Source organism: Cryptotermes secundus, unplaced genomic scaffold (genome assembly GCF_002891405.2).
Source record: "Cryptotermes secundus unplaced genomic scaffold, Csec_1.0 scaffold19, whole genome shotgun sequence".
NCBI classification, from domain to species: domain Eukaryota; kingdom Metazoa; phylum Arthropoda; class Insecta; order Blattodea; family Kalotermitidae; genus Cryptotermes; species Cryptotermes secundus.
In genome coordinates, this window is record NW_019729897.1 from 326,125 (window position 1) to 345,410 (window position 19,286).

The window sequence follows — 19,286 nt, forward strand, 5'->3', positions numbered from 1 at the left end:
AAAAAAACCCCACCATCAACACTTCTACAAGCATTGCTTTGTGGGGAGAAAATGTCACCAGCCAACCTTTGGTTAATTCAGGAAAAGTTTTCATGCTGATGTTTCATATTAAACTTGGCTTAATGAAACAATGTTAAAGTTACGGATTAAAATGGCAGTAGATTTCTCTGAATAAAACAGAAATTTCTGACGATCAACAAAGGGATCAAAGAAGGAATATTTGTGAGACCAGAGATAACAGCAATCATGAGACATACTTTACTGAAATTAGGAAATGTGCACATGGCATAACAATTCAGGCATGTTCACTCGCTTTTATTTAATGCCTCAAGAACTGTAAAATATATGAAGAACATGTATTGCACATAAAATACGTGTTAATTTTTTCTCTATAGTTTTATCTGATAAATATTTAACAAATTATGTACGAGACATGTGCATAAATATAATGTGTAAGACTTGATATGAAATGCCTGTTACCGTCATCCAGTTTTAATACAATTTGGAATGGACTGACAAATTCCAGTAAAACTTACAAATATCACATTTCATGAAAATTTATCTAGCAGTTCTCAAGTTGTACATGCAGACAGATATGGCGAAGACAACAGGAGAACTCTCGAGTTTTTTCTGAGAATTTACTAAATTCAGTAACACAGGATAATCTGAATGGATAACTGAGGTATTATCAGCATAACTAAACTTACTTTACCTGAATTTGACATTACTGACTGTAAAGATGTTCCTCCTTCAACAGAATGAATGGACAAATCGCATTCAAGTTTATCCCCACTCTGTGCATTTTTCATGCTGACCTCAGACAGGTGTGACTGTAGTTCAGGATACTTCTTTTCCAATGGTGACACCACATCAGAGCATTCAACAGACTTCTCAGGAAAGCAACCAAGGTCTTGAGTTAAACATCCTATAGATCTGCCCAACTGTTTATTCTCCACCAAAGTGTTAAATTCATGGATATTCAAATCTCCAGCTGAAATATTATCTTCAAGTGTGAATGTCTGATCATAATTCTTATCTTCCTTATCCAAAGTCAGAGCACTCTCATTCTTTTTACCTCTTTTTAAGCTTGAAGAACAAAGTAAGGCACCAACCCCTACACTGGCATTTGGGACTGAAAATACCCAGGCATCGCTACTCTCGTTACTCACTGCAGAGTCATCTCCATCATAAGATAAGCTTGTATGATTTGAGTATGATAGTTTTCCCTTCTCATCACTACAGTCTGAGACATTTATCTCGGTATGCGACACAGTTTTCTGTACATTAAGTACTGGTACACCTTTCCTAGAATGGTCAACTGTATTGATATCACTAATGGAACTTGTATCACATTTAGAATGAGATAAACTAGAGACATGTTCTTTCTTGGAACCAGAATACACATTAGCATTACTAACTACAGAAGTATCTTTCAATTTTCTATCACCATCTGAAATAGAGCTACTACATAAAGGCTGTGGAGCACTTGCAGTTTTGACTGGAAAGGATCGTTTTGAACTGCAGAGGCCACTATGCTTTAGAATATTTGAAACAACTGTACGTGGTGATCCACATGTATCAACCTTTGCCAGAATATCGGCAATACAAGAGAGACTTAATGTGTCTCGTTGGTCAATACTGCGTCCTGATGAATTTAATGAAGATTTTCTTCTATCAGAATAGGAAAGAGATTTGCATATTTCCTCTGTTTCTTTTGTACAGTCTTGATTATTGCTAGAGACTTCCTGAGGCACACTGTCATCCAGTTCACCTTCTATCAATGGCATAAGTGTGTGACCTTTATCTGGCCTCTTGGCTTGAATTCCAAAATTTGTATTAATGTTAGACTTTGCTACTAGTCCATCAAGCTGTTCTGATTTAAGGCGAAAAAATTCACCAACAGAGACCCTCTTTTTTGGATGTCCACAGTGAGAAACATCCACTGACTGGAGAGAGATTTCAGCATTACCTACAATACCTGAGAAGTCTATATTTGATATGGCTGCAGATGTAGGTCCAACAGCTGGTGGGATATTTTCCTTCTTCCAAGCACTTTCATCTGCTGCAAGCTTCTCTTCACATCTTTCCCCGGGCATGAAATCTTCAGAAGATAATTCTAACATCATTGCTGCCATCTTCCCAGCCAATTCACTGTCTAATTTTAAGTGATCAAATGGATTATGAAGTGTTTCTGAACATGATGATCCAGAGAGGTTAAGAGACTGATTTAAACCATCTATTTTATCACCTATTTTGTCCTCAATTATTTCTGTAGTATGACCACGTTCACTGTGAAGCTTTGATAGGTTCAGGGAACCACTCAAAAGTGTAGCCATTTTCATACTTTCAGATACAGATTGAGAAATATCTACTGACGGCACAACATTTTGAAATAACTCATTTCCCAGATCTGCACCTTCAGGTTCTTTTAAACTGCCAGCTACTGACTGGTATGATGAAACAGAAACTCTATTAATTGCCCTCCATGCAAGTTCTTTTTGCAGTCGAAGTCTCATATCTACCGCCAGATCTGACAGTTCTGCAGTAACAACAGTTTTCTTCTTAGTATGACTGTCATGAGTTGAAGGCAGTTTCCCTTTGCTGTCTACTTCATCCTCTGATAAATCTGAAACAATATGACAATTGTAATATTATCAATTGTTCATTTACAACAGAAGCATAGGATATAACTTGAATTTACTCAAATGCCACGGTTGTGAAATGTGTCATGCATGTATGTCTGTGTGCACATGCGGATGTGTAGAAGAGCATAAGATTCTAAGGTTCTTTGCAGTTGTACAAAATTCAAATTAAAAATCCACAACATAAGAAGGCAGAAATTAGCAGCACAGACACACATGTGTATGTGTATATTATGTCAGACTTAATGGGGACTGAGAGCAGAATGCAGGGTCAAACTACAAACTTATTTGAAAATTCATCGAACATTAAGAAGTGAGGGGGAAACAAGGCTGTAGAGGGGCCTGTGACTGACATCCTAAAATGATGCAAGTGGAATAGTATGGGCAGAGAAAATCTTGATACCTAACAGATACTACATAAGATTAAACCTTATAATACAGAGTAATGGACAAAATGATCCGGTATTTGATTTAGTATTAATTATTCAACCATACAATAAATGATGTTTTGTAACATGGTAACATTTACAGTAGATCATGGAGATTAGCTCTTACTCTTCCCCAGCATGCTGTTCCTGCTCATGTGCCAGTTTACCCCAGATGGCTGACAAAGGATGACTGTCTCTAGAACAGCTCATAAAAACAGTGTTGTTCTTTGCTGAAACAAGAAGTGTTGTGGTCACACAGAAGCGTTTTCATGCCCATTTTCAAATGCGATGGATGCCTTCATTCAAACAATTCATGAACTTTATAACCAGTTTAATAATGATGGTTCAGTGTTGGAGAGGAAAAGTTGCCAGCTTTCATCTGTGTGTTTTCTGGAGAACATTGACACTTTCATAGTGGTGCTGCAAAGAAGCCCTAGCAAATCAACAAGGAAGGTTGCACAACTAGGGATATTCAGATGATCGGTGGAAGGAATATTGAAAAGTAACTTGAATTTATATCCATACAAAATGACAGTGTTGCCTAAACTTACAGTTCAAAACAAACATCAAAGAATGGCATTTGCTGAATAGGCTCAGAATAATGAGGTATAGTTCAACAATGTTTGGTTTTCTGATGAGGGACACTTCCACTTGGATGGTGGGGTTAATAAACAAAATGTGCAATTTTGGGCATCAGAGAATCCATGTGTGATTCATAAGAACATGCATCATGAACCGAGAATTACAGTGTGGGTCGCCATCTCAAATCATAGACTGCGAGGGCCAATTTTCGTGGAAGAGATAGCGAACAGTGAGCGCTATTTAAGCATGTTGCACGATACTCTTGTACCTCACCTTCTTGCTACGGGTTTGCAGTTTCAAACTCAGTGCTTCATGCAGGATGGAGCCAGACGGCACACAATAAATGTTGTTTGGGACTTTCTGCATGATATTTTTGATTTGCGTTTCATCTCAAACCAATTCCAATAATGGAATTGAGAGCATTAATCATTCAGGCCTGCAATGAGATAACTGGGGATATGTGCCGTCGAATGATCAACATCACAGTTTGTCTTCAAGAAGTTGCTAGACGTAATAGTGGTGATATTGAACATTTTATTCACAGAGCATAAACCTCCAGGCAATGGTCTTTCTTTCTGTATGTTAGTTTCTAGTATTGTAATTGAAATAAAGATTTTATTATTAGATCAAATACTTGATCATTTCATGTGCCACCTTGTAATACTGGTTAAATAGACATGGAAAGAACTACCCTGCTAATGAATGACAAAACATTAGACACTACAGAAATCAATATAAAGGATGGTGCACAACATGCAATGAAGATATAAGGTACAATATTCTTCATCATAAAGTGGTCATTTGATCAGAATATGTAGAAGAATAAGAAAATCGCCACAGTATGCACAAACTCATGCCATTATTCTGCATAACAAATGTCCACATGTTAGGTGAGTGGAACCAATTTGAAAGTGTATGATCACGACTTCCTTCTTACTGATGGAACTTTATGACTACTGTTACATGGGTGTGAACTATTTCACTGCTCAAAATTTGTTATGCTGCATGTGTGTCCACTTGTCTTACTAGGCAGCCAAACAGTGTGAAAAAGAGAGGTGTAAACATTGTTGTCTAGAGCTTGTTGAGATTATAACTCTCTATACAAAGCCACTTCCTTTGCAGTTGCATTTCTGACACAATGCCTGGCAGGCTTGCATTGCCAGGTACCCAGCAAAAGACACTGATTTTGCTGCATTACGAAGGTGGGACACTTGGCATATAATCTCAATAACTGAATGATATTGTGTGTGCTCATCGAGAGAATGCAAGGCTCTTACATAGTCTATGTATAGGTGGTGACATTGCTGGGGTTACTGCCAGATAAAAAGAACAGACTGATAAACGGTATAGAGTTCACAGTATAAACATTGCTTAACTATGGATTTGGAAGGAGAAAACTTGGTCATCATAGATAAAGGCACAACTGGGAGAACCTTGAACAATCCACCAGAATACACAGCTGTGTAGTATGGATAAGCAAAAAAAGTATTCTGCAAAATAATGGTAAAATGCAAAGGCAGATGTTAGTCAAAGGCTGCAAGTTGGAATTATAAATATGCCAAGATGGAATTAGAGAATCTAATACAAATGATATGCTGCAAAGTGTATCAAGTCATAGTAGAAGTCAATGAAGAGCGCAAGACAGCCTGAGAGGCTGCGATGTTCATCTTATATCTATTGCAGTGAGCGGGGTGAAATACATCACCACAGAATGTGTGAATGAACTGTGGAAACAACTTTGCCATGTAACAAAGGACAGTGGAATTCCTCAGATTCCACAGACCCTCAACACAGCTTGTATGGAAGGTGCCAACTGCAAGGTAAATGCCAGTACCGTGAACAGGGCAATTAGAACTTCGATGGAAAGATGTACACAAAACTGTCACGGTATGTCGAGTGAGGGTCACAATAGCACCTGGTCTCTGCTTGAAGACCTTCAGTAATTGCTTGCATTTAGCATGGAGCTATCTCTAACGAGGATCCCACAAGAGGTGCTGTCCAAACGTAGAAACTTGACAGACAGACCAAATCATTCGTCCATATCCTTGACTGTGTTTGATGATGAATGATATGTCATCCCTCTTCATGATTAGTCTGTACACTATAGAAACTGAATGGTCAGTAAGGACACACTGGATCTCTCCATTCAATGTGACAGTCAGAGAGTCCCTTAACAACTTCCTGGAAGGCAATGAGAGATACTGTTTTCTGACACGCACTAGGTTAAATAAAAAGAGATTATATAAGATTTGAGGTTTTCACGGCGGTGACTATGAAGAAAGCAGTCCTCTGGGATGTGGCATCGTGTAGATGTGGTGTTAACCAACGTTTCGGAGGAACGTATCGCCTCCATCTTCAGGGTAGAAGGAAAAATAAGAAAAGTTAGCGATACGTTCCTCCGAAACATCAGTTAACATCACATCCACACAGTGCCACATCCCAGAAGACTGCTTTCTTCAAAAAGAGATTACCTTTCAGACATGTATTACCCAAGAGTGTTGTTAACTGGGACACATTCTTCACTTTGCCAGCAGGACCATCCAGGGTCTTCTGGATGAACAAAGGCATCTTAAAAGTCATGGATTACAGGATACTCAATTATGTGGCAAAATATGGAAAACTGTAAGGATAGAAAATCTACTGAAAAGCATGTGCTTCTCGCTGTTACAATGCTAAATTCTATATATCATCATCATCATCACTGGCACGACAGCTCTTTGTGAGCCCTGGCCTTCCTCAGAATTGCTCGCCATTATTCTCCATTCGATGCTACATTCCTCCAGTTCTTTACACCCAAAATTCTTATGTCCTGCCACACACAGAATCTTCCCATCTCAATCTTGGTCTTCCCACTTTCCTATTTCCTTCTGGTTTAGTATTAAGTATTTCCTTAATCGTTCTATTCTCGCTGGCACGTATTATGTGCCCAGCCCATTCAAGCCTTTTCACCTTTATAAATCCAATAATGTCTGGTTCATTAAATAGTTTGTATAGCTCATGGTTATACATCTTCCTCCGTATTCAATTTTCTTCCACTGATCCAAAGATATATCTCAGGATCCTCCTTTCATTTCATTTCATTTATTCACCTTCCATAAATCCTTAACAGTCCTTCATCCGATCTTGACAGGGGCCAGGTCTCAGAGGCATAAGATAGCGCTGATCTTATAGTGTAAGTACTTTATACATTATAGTTTTGGTTGGCCCCCCTGTAGCTCCTGACATCCATCAAGTCTGAACAATATCTTACATCTATTAGGATGTGATCAATTTGGTTAAACACATTTCCATCAGGGGATCTCCAGGTTCATTTATGTATATCCTTGTGATTAAACATTGTACTACCTACTACAATGTTTCTTGAGGAAACAAAATTTATTAATCTCATCCCATTATCATTTGACTTGTTATGTAGGCTATGATTTCCAATAAATGATCTATAACATCCTCATTCCCCACTTTAGCATTCATGTCCCTTATGATTATTTTACAATCCCTTTTTGGACATTCGCCATATATTTCATCCAGTTCATCATAAAAGGAGTCTTTCTCCTCATCACTTTTATCTTCAGTTGGGGCATGTGCACAAATAAGGCTGCAGTTAAAAAACTTTCCTTTAATTCGTAGCCTACATGTTCTATGAGATTTTGCCTGGAAGTCTAAAATAAGATGTTTCCTTTTTTTATCAACAATAAACCTGTTCCAAACATGTGACTCTTCTTCTGACAGCTATAGAATACAACATGATCTCTCTTTTCCATGACTCCTTTACCCATCCACCTCAGTTCTTGTATAGCAGTGATATCTAGTTTACAGCTATCTAGTTGTTCAAGTAGCATTTTTAGTGCTCCAGCTCTGTAAAGAGATAATACATTCCAAGATCCAATTCTCAAATCCTTTAAACATTTTCCAGGTCATCTTGAATAGGTCCGTCCAGCTACTCTTTCCTCGGATTACTGAACAATTTAGTTTTTACAGTGTGAGGTTGTTGGCTTCATGCCCAACCCCCAACCTGGAGGACCAGGGTATCCCTCTCTGTCTGGCTCCTACCCCTTGACCTGTCCGGCATGGGTGGCCCTACCAGTAGCTACGCTACCGCCGGCATAGCTCTCAGGGTCTCAGGAGCTCTCAAACCCCACCACCACGATAAGGTGGAGATACCATTGGTGGGGTTCTCTATATATAATGAGTAAAAATTATGCAAGGCAACATGATGGTGAAAGGGAGATATGTAGCATTTGAGGTTCTTGTAGCAGTGGTTAAGAAGCGTTCTATCTCCTGAAATATAATGACATGCAGTCCACTGAGAGCTAACCAATGTTTCGGAGGAACATGTCGCCTCCATCTTCAGGGTCAGAGAAGAAGCCATGCAAGAAATAAGCGTGAAGCAGGTAGCATGCAGAGCTAGCCACCCCTTACTACACACTATCCATACACATATGGGGTTACAAGGGTTCACAGGACTTGTGGTCGATTACACTTCAGTCTTGTTATGGGTAATATGCCAAAATGTCACAGGCAAGCCAACAGTTTCACCAACACTGGAGTGCCTATGCTATTTGCTATGCTGCACTATGAGTGAACAATACAGTGAATGTATACACATATTAAATACATATACATGACCTAAAAATAATATATGATTTTGATATTATTAGCATTGCCTCTGTAAAAAATGTTAAAGTTCATATTCCAAGATTAAACCTTTGGTACCATCTATCAGACTTACTCCAAAAGTTAGCAGTGAACCTAATGGTGAATGACAGGTGAGCTCCTGAGCTTGTCAAGTTGTAATATTCAGTTTAACAACCCAATTACTAACCTGGCATTTCATCTTCTTTCAGAATACCAAGAGAGGAATCAGCATCACTGTCACTCACAACTGCACCAGCTCCTCTACATCTTTCAGTTGGAGGCATAGTGCCAATGCTCTTGGTTACTGAAGCCTTATTCTGCTCACAAAATTGTGATTTTGCATTTCTGAATTTGTTTGAAAATGATTCTAATCCATCTATGGCACCTTTCAACTGAATGGCTTGATACACTGTTTTCAAATCCTCATGTATAACTGCTGGCATACTAAAATGAGACAAAAACTTTAAGTACACCAATAGTCTAAGTTTATTCTACTATAGATCTGTGTATCTATTTCTTCGATATGACCATAAACCACTCTCTGTATCTCTCATTCAAAATTTGGACAAGTACCTGAAGACTAACCTCAAAAAATGTGTGGCACTTTCCCACATTGTGAACCCCAATTCCCCTTGTTTTTTGGGAACAGAAAATTGAAAGCTCAAATTTGGTATAAATATTTATAATTTACATACATTTCAGGAAATAATTTTAAGATTCATCTTCAGTGCACACTTTAAGGCTATTATGAAAACCAGAAAGAAATAAACAATCACTTATTAGAATAAAACTACTAATTTAGTATTAATGGGATTTTGACAGTGTCCATTGTCTAGTATTAGAAACAGACAAGGATTTGGAAACAAGATCTGTTGCTGCCCACAGAAGAAAACTTGGGGAGGCACTTCCTCAGTTGGGTCCATCAGAAAAAGCTAATCTCAACTGCAGGGCAACATCAGCTACATAAGCACCTAGGATCAGGTTTTATTTATTTGATTTATTTAACAAAGCAGTCAATAGATAATACTATACAGCAGCAAGGGAATCAGGCTTTGTCAAAGAGAAATATATATAATGCGACTTCCACCTGAGGACATAACCGATCCAGCTTCTGGAACACTGAGTTCTGCTTGGAATGCTAGAATATAGAGACAGTCAAGATTCCCAGACTGCAATACAGGCCAACACTGTCAGAACCCTTTGGAATACAGCAGTAACCCAATATTCACAAATACATACTGTTCAGCCTATGAGAATCAATTAAGTTAAAAGCATACTAAATTAAACTGAACACCAATGACACAATTATTGTTTCATGTATTACAATTTGTGAAAAAATTAGACTAAGTACCATCACTTTGCCTGCACATAAATTTACTAACTTCTGAAACAAATTTAACAGTTTTCTGACATCTGAGATCTCATTCCTAATCAAATGGCAGGGACTAGTGAAATACTGTGTTTAAGAAACTTGTACAAATGGTTTATTCTTGTTTTGCTGGCCACTGGATCTCATCTTGGGCCACTTAAATCATTTTACATCTTAAAAAACCTAATAACCCCAGTTTCTAATGATAATCTTCCCATGTGATCTCTTTCCTTTAATTTTTCCAATTAATATTTTATATGAACTTCCTATTCCTGTCATGAATGCTACATGTTTCACCCACTCCATCCTTCCTGTCTCAGTTACCAACGCTATGTTATGTGTACAGCAAATTAAGTAATTTTTTCCATGTTTGTTACATATTTCTCTCAGTATAAAATGACTCTAAGCACCGTCCAGTGTGATTAATTTATAAAAGTTTATTTCAATATTTAATTTTCCTTAACATGTTTCGTTTGGGTTGACCACCTTCAGAAGGACATGATCAACATTTAGGAAATCACTATTAATTAAAAGTTATACTTTGTAACTACATTAAATATATGAAGTGGTTGGAATATTTATAAGTTATTATACCTAAATTATGTACAGATTGAAGTATTTAAAAGTAAAGTCATAAAAACTTCTTGTTAAAACAAGAACCAATGGTCTGTGTCTTGAAATATCCTCTCACTAAAGGAAGAAGACTGTGTATCATGACGTTTCAATGCCTTTGGCATCGTGGTCCTGTTGTGCAGAGCACTTTGTGTTGTTGCAGGTCTCAGGTCCAAACAAGGGGACAAATACAAATCAACCATATATTATGGAATCTGGTCACCAATCTCACAAATTATATAAAATACCAATCAGAATTCCTGTGGGCTACTGTAGATGATGCTTGTGGGACTGGTGTGCATGATGGTGTTTCTTCAACGAGAGTTCTTATTCCTGCACCACTGAGTTTTGGAGTCAAGTTTGCCATTGCATTCAGATGCCTGTAATGGAATATAAATGATTAAAAGTGATGTGAAAGAAAGGGAGATGTGAGGGGTTGTATTGTGGTTACTGGTGACTTATGTCTGTTTAATCTTTTTGCCTTGTATTGTTGTATGTGCTGGATATTTAATGTGGGTGATCTTCGCGGTGTGACTTTGTGTATGTGTATCATGACTATTTCCACATCCTGGGTTTGTTCCCTGTATGGATGTTTATGGAAAGTGGAGGATGTGTATGTATGTATATGACGAGTCCTGTATCAATGTATTTTGATTTATGGGAAAATTGTATTAATTTTAAGCTTTTATAGTAATGCACTTTTTAAATTATGTTTAGTTACAATTGTAATAAGCTCTTGTTTTTTTATATATATATTTCCTATGTTAGTTAACTGGTGTGTGTGTGTGTGTGTTATTTTAGTCGTGACTTATGTGAACTATTACATGTATACATATATAGTCAAATGGACTATTTCCACATCCTAGGATTTTTGCCTGTATGGATATATGGAAAATAAAGGAAATGAATGAATGAATGAATGAACTTCCTTACAAAAGGAAGCAGACTTTTGCAAGTTAGTTATAAATTGTAAGGAAATTCCAGTAATACAAGAACACAAATAAGTTCTCCCGTGAAAAATTGCAGTCTGGAGATATCTTTAGCAAAAACAGTATACACAAGTTCATTCCTAACTGAAATAAAAGCAAAGTGGTTTGTTTGACACAATGTGCTTTAGTAAAGTGAACAAAATTTGTCACTTCTTTAGTTTCCTCATGCACATCAGTAATATCGATTTCAACAGTGTATCAAAATGTATCAACGGATGCACATGAACTTTTGACAATGTGCCTTGTATTTCTCAAGCCCCAGTCTAGCAGTATGTATGTACTTCACTCTGCATGAAGGAACAGATAAAACAGTTACTTTATTGCTGCTGCATCTCAGTCTACAATTTTTAATTCTTTATGAGCAAATGAAAATATTAAAAACTCTGAACAAATAACAGCATACATTTCCTCGCAATTATTTTATTTGGCTAATTGCTGGGAAACTGAGAGACATTAAGAAACAATGTGAGAGTAATGAAAGTAGGGTCAAGAGAGAAATGAGGACCTATAGCCCTTTCTATATTTCTTACCTAGCCTTGAACTGAAGTGACCTGATTTTGTAGAAGATGAAGTGCATAATGGTGTCATGCAGCACAATAACTGTTGTAAGAAAAATATTTATCCAAAATACAATCAAAGTTATTGTATATTAATGACCTTCCATCTCCCATTAATGCAATCTCTAAACCTGGTCTCTCTGCTGATGATATAAGTATTATAGGGAGATTATCTGACTGCCTCCAATAAGACATTCGGCCAGATCGGTGGAACACAAGCTACTTGTCTCAATTAACATGGTGTGCATTGTGACTCATATAATAATTAACAGACCAGTAGCCTATACACATTACAATTTCTCTTCAATATTGCCCTAACGAATCTTTGTACAGCTTCCATGAAGAGCTTATGCTTTATGTACCCTCTGACCACAATCCCAAGCTGCTACAGCACTAAACATTCAATCAGTTGCATTACTTCTTGTATTTAAATGGCACATGAGAGATATACATTACAATGCAATGCCCACATGAAGTGCAAGGGAGAAGTTTCCCACACATTTCAGGATATCAGTTCCTAATAGAAAAAAACTATTCATACAATCACAAATAAATTTATATAGAGTCATTACTGGTGAGAAAGGAGCCAAATCAAAATGCCAGGTGCTTGCTGAAGAGAAACTGGATGAAATCAGTCGTCGGCTGAAAATTCCCCTCCTTGCACAGAAGACCTGAGTTTAATGTTTCAGGTTTCAAGGTTTCTCTGTCTCCAAATAAGATCTTCAAGTAGGAATGTGAACATTTTATAGCAGTGCAAGGGATGTGTGCATAAGAGGGACTATTTCCAGCATCTGCTGTGATCTGGGTGGATTTTGTTTTCTGGCCTATGGACTTGTCAATTGTTGTGGGTTTGAACACATGCAGAAACAGTTGCAATTTAGAGCTTTTCCTTCTCCTCCTGGACTGGTCATACAGTTTGCAGCAATGTAAGATTTTAAGTTTTCATGGCAGTGACTATGAAGAATGCCGTCTTCTTGGACGTGGCACCATGTAGATTTTGTGTGAACCAAAGTTTCGGAGGAAATATAGCCTCCATATTCAGTCAGAAAAAGACTGGTGGCTGTCTGCAGCTGCCTGCTCACGCTGGTTCCTCATTCGCAGAGTTTTCTACCCTGAAGATGAAGGCAATATGTTCATCCAAAACGTCGGTTCAATCAAGATCTATATCGCACCACATCCCAGAAGATGGCATTCTTCAATCTGCACCAAGTTCTCAAATAACCTCTGTAGTATAATAATCGCAAATCCCAATAGAAATTTATGAAATTATCATGATCTAGTGGTTTGTAAAGTACTGTCTTCTAGGATGTCACTATATAGCCATGCAGAAGTCTACCAACATTCTTAAGCATTAGCAGTGTTTTATAGGACTGCATGGTGTTACATCCTAGAAGACAGTACTATTCACACTCACTGCCATGAGAATCTCAAATTCAGTGAGTGGTTTCCAGCTAATAACTTTACTTTAAATAATGACAAAACAAACTTGAATGTATAAGGGGTGGGCCTTCTCGGCCCTTGCACCGCCACCTACAGTGATCTATTGTGCTTCACAAAACAAACTTAATAAAACTTGTACGCATTAACAAACACATAACTGATATGAAAAGAAGGTACTATGGTAAACCTGTACAGGAAGCTAAAACTACCAAGTTCCTTGTATCCAGACTGACAATTAATTAAATCAAAAAGTCACACTGAGTAGATAGTATCAAGATGATGTGCAACATGCTTTCATGAAAATCTCTTTCATTGCCTGCTAGTGTACAACTTTTAAAGACAGAGTAGTGGGTATTTAATCATGTCACATGGTATAATTTTATGCAGAATTTCAACAAACTCCAATAAAATATTCATTCTGCTGGAAATAAATATTATAGCTAATGTTAGTTATCAGAGAAGTGAGTTACTTCAGAGATTTTGCATAGCAATATTTCTTGGAAACATTCTCTTAAATGACATTTATTGTTGATAAATCTGAAAATCTTCAAGCAAATTCACAGATTAATTAAATAAGCACTAGATAGACTTGAACTTCACAAATAAACTGCTATTCTTACAGTCTAAAAAAACTGTATACTGTGCTCCCAGATACTGACATAAGAATTTCATCTAACATTACAAGAATTCCTTTTAATACATACCTTCTAGTCTGTCCATGAATTTTAAAACCTTACAATTAATGACAGCTTGTTAAACATATGTGGAATTGTAACATTCACTGTGGAACAATTATAAGGAATTTCTCTCTTTACCTGGGACTTTTTTTAGGGGGGGCTAAGCAGCAAGGGTGTGGAGCTGGCCACTAACCTCAATCTAAATCTATACATCCAGTCTCCCACACGTCTTCACAGAGTGAAATTTAATTACTTAAGAACAAGGGAAACGTTACCTCTACTTTTAAATATGTATCTATCTATTCATTGTCTACTGGGAGGTTATGCCGTGTAGTAGTCTGCTAAATATTTGCCACAACCACATCACAGAAGAAGGTAACTTTCAGGGTCACTACCATGAGGACCTCAAAATTAATTTATTATCACATCTAAAAGCTTATGATTAAAGACCGGATTTCACGGTAGTATTGCATTCAATACGGCTTGAAAAGTTTGTTGATCAAACATATTACAAGACCGAATTCAGTTTCCTCAGCATGATAACAATACTTAGAAATGAAAAGAAAAAATCCAACATAAATCAGCAAACAAGGCTAATACTACACTCAGGTCCTTACCTCCACGACCGTGGATTAACAGTATATAAAATATGAAGTATGCGCTTTCCACACTACATCGTAACTGCTGTTGTTCCTATGTAAGTGATATGTCTCAGTTTATGTAATATATGTTGCTGGTCACAAATGATTGTCAAGATGTTAGCGCCTTTTTCAAATGGAAGCCATTTACATTAACGCGATCTTTCGGAAACTTGTTAACTTAGACCAACGATGCATGTTCATGACCTGTGTCCGCCAGCAAGGACAGTATGATGTTAGGCTAATTGCACAGAAGGCTCCAGGGATTATATTCCATAACCTGTGTTCAAGAGCTTGGACAGTATGATGTAAAGCTAAATGCATAGAAACGATCACAATTAGCGAAGTTTGAATATTCTCCTTCCTGTCCGTTAAGTATGGAATCTGTAATTTAAGTATGAGAATGCCATGACGGTACTAATTCTTGTGACTGATCTCTGTGGAACCATGCGCGTTCGGTAGAGCGATCTCCTGCCGTTGCTCGTATTTCGAACTTATATAATCTCTGCCAGGAAAGTCTCCTGGAGACAAGTTGAAGGTGCTGTAGCACACGTGTGCCACGGATTAATACCCTCTTGCACCATTTTAGCCGAAGAACCAAGAAAACTTGCAACCGCAATTTCCGAGAAATGTCGCCGATTTCAAGCAGGCAACTGGTTTCCAGCTTAGCAGGCCCACGCTGAGGAAGCTTATGTTTGGTTAGTCGCTCACATCATCTGTAGTGGGTGTGTTCGTCCAACGTAATGCAGTACTGTATTTTTTAATTTCGTACAATTACCTTCTGCGATGGAAGGTAATAATACTGATCCTATTGAATCACTGGAGCGTGTTATAGAACAGCTGATATTAGGAAACCACGCGGCTACAAACTTGTGAGAAAATTGGCATGCTCCGTTTCCTGGAAATTGAGTTTCTCAGTCTCTTCGCGAGTTGCGTTGCCATTTCCTCAATTTGCGCAGCCCCATTCAATAGCATATGTTGAACTGAGGCTGATAAACAATTCTCGAAAATCGCGGTTGCGTTGCGTTTTCGAGATTCCTTGGTGTGTCCTCTGCCTAAATGTACAGTTTCACATTTCAATGACAGAAGGTAAAAACTGTTGTTAAGAGTTACAGTAGATGCCCAGAATGCTGGACTTGAACTGCTATACAAGTTCTGGCCCAGTGATTCATGAACTGATAAACATGCTGAGTGTTGCAGACTGAGGTACAGCTATTTTGAATGCACTGCAGCCATTCTGCAGTAACAACCACTGAAGCATACACCATTTTAGATGTCCCCAAAGGAAATACTGAAGGGGATTCAGGTTTGGTGAATAATTTTCATTTCATGCATCCTGTTATGTTATAATATAAAACCGCCACAACACAACTATATCGAGGCACTAACTAGGCACTGACCTCGATATAGTTCAGTTGTGACAGTTTTAATAAAGAAGTTCGTTTGGTGAATAATTTGGCCAGGATATTGGTCCCTGCAATCCAACCCATCACACAGTGCAGACAATCTCATGGTAATTTCTGGTGATGTAACTGAAATGGGCTGGAGCACCATTATGAATGAACCATATAATTTGTTGAATATCCAGTGGGACAGTATCCAAAAACTATGGTAAAGTGTGCTCAAAGAAATGTTGACAAGCAGCACCACCGATTCTACAAGGGCAAATATATGGGCCTACGAAACAGTTCCCAACAATACCAGCTCAAACATTGAGAACTGCTAGTGATGTCTGGATTGAACTGTACTATGTTGATTTACATCACTCTAAATGTGTCTGTTTTTCAAAATTTAGTATGCCCTTCACCAGTGAAGAGTACACAGCCATTAAAGAAGGGATTTTCATCACATTGTTGAAGGAGCTACAGGCAAAATCAAGCAGACTTACAGCTTGTATTTGTTGCAAATGGTATGGGTAGAGCAACTGTTCATTGAGAACCAGCCGCACTACAATGCACGCATATTCGGCAGCTTCAATTCAATGAATGCTGGTATGGCAGTTCTCCTTTACATTTCAGCATGTCCTTCTACATTAACTATTCATGAACTTCTCCATCTTCCAACGTCTACCATACTTACAGTAGGGTGAACAGTACTAGTCTCCCTGATGTGATGACCAGTAGGATGAAACATGGGTTTGGAAGTCTGTATTGAGAGTACCTCTCTGTGCACAACTTTACAGCTGCCGTACCATTACCATGGGCACTGTCAAAAATTATATGCATATTGACATATTCAAGAAATGTGTAGCTGTCCATTTTAAGCAGAGATTTGCAAAGCAGCTACTTGTACATTATTGAAAGAATAGCACTTGACTGTACACACAGTTCACTGGAAATGAATGCCTGATATATTCTAGTATACATGCTGAACTCACTAATCACTGTAAACAGGACAGATATGTTTTGTTGACTGGGCAAGGCAGTAGTCATTTATATTGTCCACTCTCAATTTCAGTTTCCTTTAAAAGAGTCTCTAGCATGCATTACTTCTGTAACCACAGCTCTAATCCTACTGCTGTCAGGAACACCTTAGAATGTCTCCAGTTTCTTACTGAAGCACTTGCAGATCCACATTCATTAAACTGTTTTCAATGTTTTGAGCCATAGTACACAAGCTTCAATTATGTGTACTTATCTCTGGGATACTGTATATATTTCTTCAATACTAACACCCTTACAATTTAAAACCCCTCAAGTTAAGACCTGCCCACCAGCCTCACCAGTTAAACTCTTTACTGCAGACAATAAAGGTTAAATTATTGTCGCAGAATGAATGAAACCAGTATTTCCTTTGCTATTTCCTCTCTTATTATTCTGCCTCAACCACCACCATGTTACATCAGGGTCAATATTATTTGACACTGCAGAAATTAAATGCATAAAACTAAAAAAACTGGATCACATTAAGTTTGACATGCACACCCACTTATGACTTGAGCAACTTCTAAACGTAAGTTTCCTCAGTGTGTAGATGCCAATTGGGCAACTGGTTTTCAGCTCAGAATGGCTGCATGAGAATGTATTCTCGACAGGATTTATGGAAGGTGAATAAATTAAATGAAATGAAATTTCTTAGAAGTTGTGATTTCCAGTTTCATTGGTGTGCACTTGCCCAAAACCTCTAAGATGAGCTGAATTCATCATCACTTTCACATAGAGAAGTTACTATTTTCTCCTTCAGACACATGTCTGCAAGATGATTAGCCACCCTGAAAGCAGCTGTCAGAAATCACTATTTCCTTTTTTGGAAAAATAAGATATATTTTAACACAAATCAGATGTGATGTCCAAACATGGCAATAATGACATCCAGTGATGACACAAAATATTTCACTCACAAAGAGATTTAATGAGTATATGATCTCTCTCTGTGGTGTAGGTATACGGATATTACAGTTACCCACAAGGTATGGCTGATTTCAAACTCCAGCATGCTAAAAGTGCTATGCATTTCCAGTATTCCTAGGCTGGTAAGCAAAGATACCTACCAGTGTTTGTTACCAAGTTTTAGTCTCTACACTGTATAAGTAACAAGTTGAATGTTTGTCAGTTTCACTGCAAGATAGGATTTCACAAACAAGGAATTATGAATATACTTCTAGATCAAGTTTTTGTTGGTTCTCCTGAGGCACCAATCAAATACCAGCGGGAACGAGTAGATACTGCTTGCTGTCGTACTAGACGCTTGGGGTCATCCAAACAAGACCCCAATTCATGAACAGTCTGTTAAAAAATAGAGGTATTAGGGCAAGTGCTGGAGTTGACAGAAGATAAACTACAGGTACAACTATCACATAAATTTACTATTTTTCACAGTACTGAATGGATTTGTGGGCTCAACATGATTTCAAGACTGTCGGGCAGTAGTTGCTTAACTTGTTCTTTGATATTTGTGAGTAAATTTCTGTAATGGCAGATTTCATAACAGTCACCAGCCATTAAAAACATATTGCAAATGGTTAGTCTATGCATCATCACTCTACAAAATTGGTACATTAATAACAATATAAGAGGTACGTGCAAATCAATTATCACCATCCTTCCCAATATAAGGCTCAGTTAGTCCATAGCAGATGTCACAGAACTGATCAACTTCTTCTGGATTCAAGTAGGGGAATTCTACTACAGCTCATGCTTTTCACATTTTCAACTTTGTCTCTTGTAAAAGGTATCTAATTGGTATCTATTAGTATTTCGTGAAATTTCATAGTCACTGACAAAATTAAAGGTAAAAAGGTAAAGTTGCCCCTGTGCTTAATTAAGTGCCATGCCAGGAATACGTATGGAGGAATGGACATATAACTCCACCATTCTTGGCCTCTGCACTAAATGATAGTGGTCAGCTTCACGCCCTGATCATTTTATTGTGGGGAAAGAGCCCATGATACCCATTGGACAGGAGGCTGGGTGGGCCTGGAGCTGGTCTAGATGCTGAAGAGTAGAGAAAAATCTCTTGGCCCTGCTGAGAATTGAATCCCAGCTGTCCAGCCCACAGCTAGCTGCTATTCCAAGCTCTCCCAGTTCATATGAAATTATCATGTTAATTTCACATATATTTTGAGAAATATAAAAATCTTTATTAACACACAGGACAAATGATAGAAAAAAATGGATTTAATATGATTTGAGAGTACAAATACTGCCATTTAAATCATTTAAAATACAAATATATTTTTATTCTTACATAAATAACTGTTTTGTCAAGTCTTACTGTC

The 19,286-nt window shown here is 37.7% G+C and overlaps 2 protein-coding genes across 2 annotated transcripts in view; both read right to left on the reverse strand.

The window, feature by feature from the left end:
• LOC111865690 overlaps window positions 1-14,922 on the reverse strand; it is a gene marked incomplete in the record, with an annotated part of 45,424 nt that extends 30,502 nt beyond the window's left edge. The window contains 4 exon segments of the mRNA XM_023853911.2: window positions 724-2,626; window positions 8,475-8,731; window positions 10,517-10,648; window positions 14,549-14,922. Of these exon segments, the coding sequence (XP_023709679.2) occupies window positions 724-2,626; window positions 8,475-8,731; window positions 10,517-10,635 (2,279 nt within the window).
• Window positions 14,923-16,694: 1,772 nt separating this feature from the next.
• The window catches only part of LOC111865660 (MMS19 nucleotide excision repair protein homolog), a 43,672-nt gene continuing 41,080 nt past the window's right edge, over window positions 16,695-19,286 (reverse strand). Inside the window, exon 19 of the mRNA XM_023853845.2 lies at window positions 16,695-18,294. Coding sequence (XP_023709613.1) covers window positions 18,175-18,294 — 120 coding nt within the window. The 3' untranslated portion in view covers window positions 16,695-18,174. The remainder of the gene's footprint in view (window positions 18,295-19,286) is intronic.